Raw genomic sequence first — 6118 nt, 5'->3', positions numbered from 1 at the left:
TGCAGCACTGAACTGTGGTCTTAAATGGGGTTAGATTATGTTGCACAATGTCAGCAAATATCACCTCCTTCCCCTAGTCTCCCATTTGCAGTTCCTGCTGCAAAACAGGAAGATACATGACTGGAAACAGGTTCGTGGCTTTTAACAAAGACAAAACAATATGTTTCTTCCTAATGACATTCTTAACTTACCAGAAGCATTTTGATTCAAGTACCTCATGAAAAAAAAATGTCATCCTAATGCCAATAACGTGGTACTAAAATTTCAGATTAAAATTCAAGTTTGATGAATTTATGAACACGTCACAGTGGAAGGTGCTACTATAACTATAGATTTCTATACACCTACAATATAATACATAATATAAACTCCTAAAACTTAAGTCAGTTAACAGTTGTGTAGGTATGTGAAGTCTGGTCTTGCGGTAGGCTCTAGACAGGTAGAGTTCCTCCTGTTTCAATTAACAGATGTCATGAAGCAGGACATCACTGATAATACAGAATACACTAAAATTAGCAACATAAAGGTTTGTTATTGTGGAAATGTTAACTTTCTCATTAACTGCTGTAAATACAATATTCTTGAAAGTATTTCTGTATTTCTCATGTTTATGACAGTTTTGTGGTCTAATTAATTCCTGTGACATTTTCACAATATAATTTTAAAATTGGGAAGCCTAAACACTTTAATCAAAGTAGTCTTACTCAGAATAGCATGAAGCCAGGCTGGACATTAGGACTGCTTTCCTGAATTAGCCCAAAATGACATTTTAAAAAGAAGAGCTGCACAATTAATTTCATATTATGTGGGTTTTTTCTCCTTACTTTAGGTCTATAAGGATTTAGTGTAATCTAAACAAAATTGAAATTTCATATTGCACAGGTGCAAAACAGATATTTTAATTATTTATAACCCTTTCTGTTTGCTATCTGTTTCTTAATTGCCCCCAGGCTAGCTTTCACAGAGGCATAGCCACCTGGATAGGTTTTGCTTCTGAATTTATGTGCAAATAGAATAATTTTTTTAAAATACTTTGCAAACAGAAGAGAAGCTAGCAAAGCGTGTCTTTACAGTCCAACTTACTTAAAATGTAAAGATGTTTATAGAAACATGAGAAAATCTTTACATTAAAACAGAACATGCAAAACAGCAGTTAAAAGAAGCATTTTACAAAATGTTATGGTCATGTAGAAGTGAGAGATTTTAATGAAATCATATTTGAAATTTTCTAATAGGAGTATGCTGTATGACATAAATGTTCCTGTAGTGCATTTCCCCCATATTTCTTTATTGGTAGTATATAATGGAAGTTTTGAAAACTTTATTTTTTTTTAACTGACTAGTATGAAATAAATCTAATATGAAGACCTAGTGTCTATTAAGATTGGCAGGAATTGTCCTGAACTACAGTCCTTCCCCACCCTTTAGTTTCAAACAGTATATTTGTCAGCTAAGAAATTTTGTGTAACAGAGCAGAATAATTGTTTTGATTTACAAGCTGCTCAAATCTGGATGAGAAGACATGAAGGAAAAAATGCAGTAAGTGAATTAATCAGAAAATTACTGCTGGATTCAACTGTCAAGAAAGATGTTAAGAGTTCAGTTGATCATCATGTACAAGTACTAGCATGAACAAGTGAGTGTTTACAGTAAACAGCTCTTTGGCAGAATGAGACCTAAGTATATACAATTGTCAGAAGCTAAAGTTTAACAGCTTGAAATCAGAAATAGGGTGCAAATCCTTTTATCAGGTAAGGCTGTTTAAACATTGCAAATACTGATCAAGGGTCATATTGCATCACTGAAGATTCTCAGATGAAGATCCTGTATTTGCTTATGATATATTGGGGTTTTTTATAGTTGGAAGCATGACCATGTCAGAGCATCCGTGGTCTTTCCTGCATGGGAGCTGTGTGGCTCATCACAAAGGGCCCTTTAACTTTAAAGTGTCTTTGACATTCAGCATTGCAAAGCAGCTGCTTAAAGAATCTCATGAGGAGAAGCACCAGCAGAAACCTCACTGTCTATGGCTGACATTAAATGAGCAAAACACTCTAATGGCAAAGTTTGGTTTACTTATCAGGACTACTGTTGTTCAAGCTACAGCTTTGCCCTTACAGCTGTTTGCATTAGGAATGCTGTATGCACATAAAATACCTTATTCTCTTCTCCAGTGTCCCTGGCATAGGCATTGTCACAGGCTGTGTGGGGAAGGTGCTGTGGGAAAGTGGTGAAAGTAGACATCCCCTTTTTAATTACTCCAGGCAGGCTCAGAGCTCTGACAGATGAGATCCTGCAAATCCAGAGAGATAAGACACTTCCATCCCTAGATGGCCTGGTCTGTCCTTCTGTGGGTGATTATTGTCCCCGAAACAGAGCTGGCGGAAGGGAACTGTCAAAGTGCAGAGCTTAGCATCTTACTTCAGGCCCCCCTACATGAGCAGTTTAAATGTTGAATCCTAACAGTATCCTTGTAGCTTCTGCACAGTGACAGGATGTGTCCCACGTGGTCACCGTGCTAATTCCAGCAAGGTAAAGCTGTATAATCCCTAGGGCCTATATACACAGAAGGCATCTCTCTGTCAAAGCCATTATTCTACCATCAGAACTTTTTAGTAACTCCTCCTGCACATGAATCTGACATTTTGAGAGTAATTTTACGTTCCAGTAGCTTTGCACATTTAGCTACACTTTAATTGAAATGGCATTTTGAATTTGGAAAATTTCAAAGAAATCTGTTTTCTTTAGGATTTCTGCAATGCCAGATAGCAAGCTCACTGTGTATGCTGTACCTTCTAAGATTTTTTTGTTGAATTACTATGTATTTCTAATTCTACACTGTACATCTTAGTATTTTCATTGCTACTTCTTCCTAATCTGCTACTGTTAGGAGTCAGGAAAAGACAAGACTTATATGTTCCTCCTGGGAAAACAGAACTTCTGTTATATCTCGGGAAGATAAAATTTCCGTTTTCTATCTTAACTTGTGGGGATTTAAATTTAGGAATTTGAAGAAGTTAGGAACCAATTACTTTCTTGCTCTACTTTGAAAAAACAATTCTGCTATTTGTTTGTTTCAATGATTACAGTGAGAAGAATTGTTCAGAGATATGGGAAGCGTTTAAAAATGCATTTATTAACAAGGATCCTTGCAGCATTCTACCTAAGGACTATGAATTATTTATCAACCTGACACTGCACACAATTCCACCTAACAAGGTAATGATTATTAATATTATGCTAACAGTCCTGTGACATCCAGCAGATTTTCCATGACTTAGTTCAAAACTGACCAAGAGTCATTCTGTGGCTGACTCGTGATTAATTATTTTTGGCCTGTCCATAGCTTACAAACGAGGCTCAAGCTTGATGGCATTTTTCAGTGTGTTTGGCTGCCTTTATTTTATGCATTGGCTTCTGAGCAAGTTCTCTATTTTCATTCTACAAACATCTCTCATTTTTTCCTGTTGTGCCAGGAGCTCTGTTGTTGTCCCTGAACTTCCACTTCTACTTTTCCTCAGGTCAGGAAAGTAGACCTGCTTGCAGGTCTGTGCTTGCTTGCAAAGACTGTGCCTGCTATCGTCCCTTGCTTCCACTTCTCACAGCCAAGTCTCAGGGCAACGACATGTTAAACATTGACATGTTAAACAAGCATAATCATAATTGAGATAGGATGCTGTTACATGCTAGAAAACAGTAAGAGTTTGATGTGCTGGCAATTGCAGAGAACTGTGGAAGTACAAAAACTGTGGCTCTTCGTGTCATCCCATCAGAATGTGTGCTTTGACCTTCTCTAAAAGGTTGTGCTTTAAAGCAGTTTTTCCTCTAGCACAATTATTCCTTATCTCTAAATTATACAAGCTAAACCAACAAATACTCCTGTCAACATAGCTTAATTCATTAAAGAGTTTTGCAAATACGGAAATAACAGCTAGACATACAACTTTTTCACACCATAAGCCAACATAGCAGTGTGAGAGAATTCTGGTAAGGCTTATCGGGCTTATAAATATGTGTCTTCCCTTTTTTATTCCTTTTCCTAAATCTGTCTACTGAGGAAGGCAAGGCTAGACCTAACTATATTTAATATACATCTATATCCATTCCCATCATGGTATGAATGCCCCTCAAGACTCTAGTAACCAGAATTTACACCACCATAAAAAAAAAAAAAGCTTTGTTCTTCTAAAGAAATAGCTGAAATTCCTGGTTATTAGCTTGATTTTGAAAGAAACAGCAAAAAGTTTTAAACTGTTTTTACTACCCCATAATCTCATTGTGTCCACACCCAAGTGATGGTTCATTTCTTCTCTTTTTTTTTTTTTTTTTCTTTTTTATGTAGTCTCTCTTCTGGGAAAATAATCAGCTGCTGGTCAATAGTTTTTCTGGCAGAGGCCGTCGCTACATGTCTCTGGCTGATACTCTGTTTGGCTTCTTTGGCGACTTTCTAAACTGGTGTGGGCAGGCAGACAGCGCTGGTAAGACAATAAATTCTATATTAAACGTCTCTCTCTAAAACCGTAATGCAGACTCACTGCTGTGTTCTGGAGGAGCTGATTTTGCTCTTACCCGTGAAAAATCAGGGTTAGCTTCACTGTCTCATTCTCTCCTGTTTTGTGTGAATATTTAACATTGCAGTCAGGGGAAGCATAGAGTGAAATCTAAATAGCGCTGCACAGGAGATAAACCTCCTTCTCAGCCCTCTGAACAGGGAGCTCTCTGCATCCCAGCTACACAGTTAGAGCCATTTCAGCCAAATTACTGAATCCACAGAATGTCACCGTTTGTGTAAACTGCAAAGGACAGAAAATGATAGAAAAAAAAAATGCAGCTATCATCAGCTTTCAATGTTATGTTGGACCATCTTGTATGTTCAATGAGTAATTCAGGAATATATTTAATTGCTTTCTGAGGTCACTTTTTATGGTCATTATCATCTCTCTAATAGCACAAATCACGTGCCTTCCTACAGGACTGGACTATGAATCCTGCCCTACCACAGAGGAATGTGAAAACAACGCCGTGGAATCTTTCTGGAGGATGGCCTCAGTCACTGTAAATAGTGTATTAGTCCTGATTTCATACATTAGTGAGTCTGTCCTGGGTAGTTCAGGAAAGTATTGCTGGATCAAACGGATTTAAGTCTATAACTGTGCTAGATTATTTCCTCTGCTACAAATACACTTTTTAGACTGGGTACAGTGTTTCAGCAAGGGGAACCTAACTTTCACCTTAGCTAGATAATGTGTTAAAATTCTGTGTTAGCTTTGTTAATATGTACTAAGCATATACTAAGCACAGTAAGCTCACTAGTTGTCTACTGAATACAGGTCCTAAGTGACGTTTGACAGCCTTGGTGGAAATCCTTTATTCACAGATCAAGTCCAACAGAGTGCCAAAATGCTTTCTTCCTATGCTGAAGAATCTGTGTATAGGTTTGAGAAAATAGTTTGAGAAGATGCACTGAATTAATGTACTGGCTATTTAGTTCTTGTCCTCTCTACTGGAGTGACCTGCTAGGGTGCTAGTTTGATATTATTTTCACGGTTCTGATATTCTTCTTGGTAAAATTCTTTCCTTGATCGCTGTTGCTTGCAATGCAATTCCTAGTCATATGACAAATCTGTAAGATGAGTTCTGAAAAAAACCTGTTATGTATTGCAGTACGCACAGCACAGTTCTGGGGTGATACATATCTTGTTGAATGGTTCTGCAGTTGGAGGAGCTTATCCAGATCCAGGGTAAGAAAACTGACTTATTTATGTGTACAAAGTCTGATGCCTGTAAAAAAAAGGTCAAACATTTTTTTGGGTTTTCTGCTGCACAAAGCATGAGAAGTGTAGCTGAAAGAACCTGTTGCATCAAAATCTGCTGAGTTGTGGGGACAACTGCTAATTGTCCTCAGCTGTAGGAATTAACATGAAATGGATGAAAACAATCTTTTTGACTCCTGCATTTTACAAACTGCCGTGACAAGCAAGATAAAAGCTCTTTGAAAGCAGCCTTCAAGTCAGCTAAAATACTGTGGCAAAATGCGTTTGTCTTTAAAGAGATGAGTGTTAGAAAATTTATATTCAGGGACATCTCCAAGGAGAGGAAATTGTTACAAGGAGTGGAG

The 6118-nt window shown here is 37.5% G+C and overlaps 1 protein-coding gene across 1 annotated transcript in view; it reads left to right on the top strand.

Moving 5' to 3' along the window:
- Nucleotides 1–6118, top strand: part of LOC104523533 (ADP-ribosyl cyclase/cyclic ADP-ribose hydrolase 2) — a 14392-nt gene that overhangs the window by 988 nt on the left and 7286 nt on the right. The window contains exons 2-5 of the mRNA XM_010166148.1: nt 3090–3219; nt 4343–4478; nt 4973–5055; nt 5665–5741. Coding sequence (XP_010164450.1) covers nt 3090–3219; nt 4343–4478; nt 4973–5055; nt 5665–5741 — 426 coding nt within the window. The remainder of the gene's footprint in view (nt 1–3089; nt 3220–4342; nt 4479–4972; nt 5056–5664; nt 5742–6118) is intronic.

Source organism: Antrostomus carolinensis, unplaced genomic scaffold (genome assembly GCF_000700745.2).
Source record: "Antrostomus carolinensis isolate BGI_N321 unplaced genomic scaffold, ASM70074v2 scaffold21104, whole genome shotgun sequence".
Taxonomy (NCBI): domain Eukaryota; kingdom Metazoa; phylum Chordata; class Aves; order Caprimulgiformes; family Caprimulgidae; genus Antrostomus; species Antrostomus carolinensis.
This window is presented reverse-complemented; position numbering and strand designations above follow the sequence as displayed.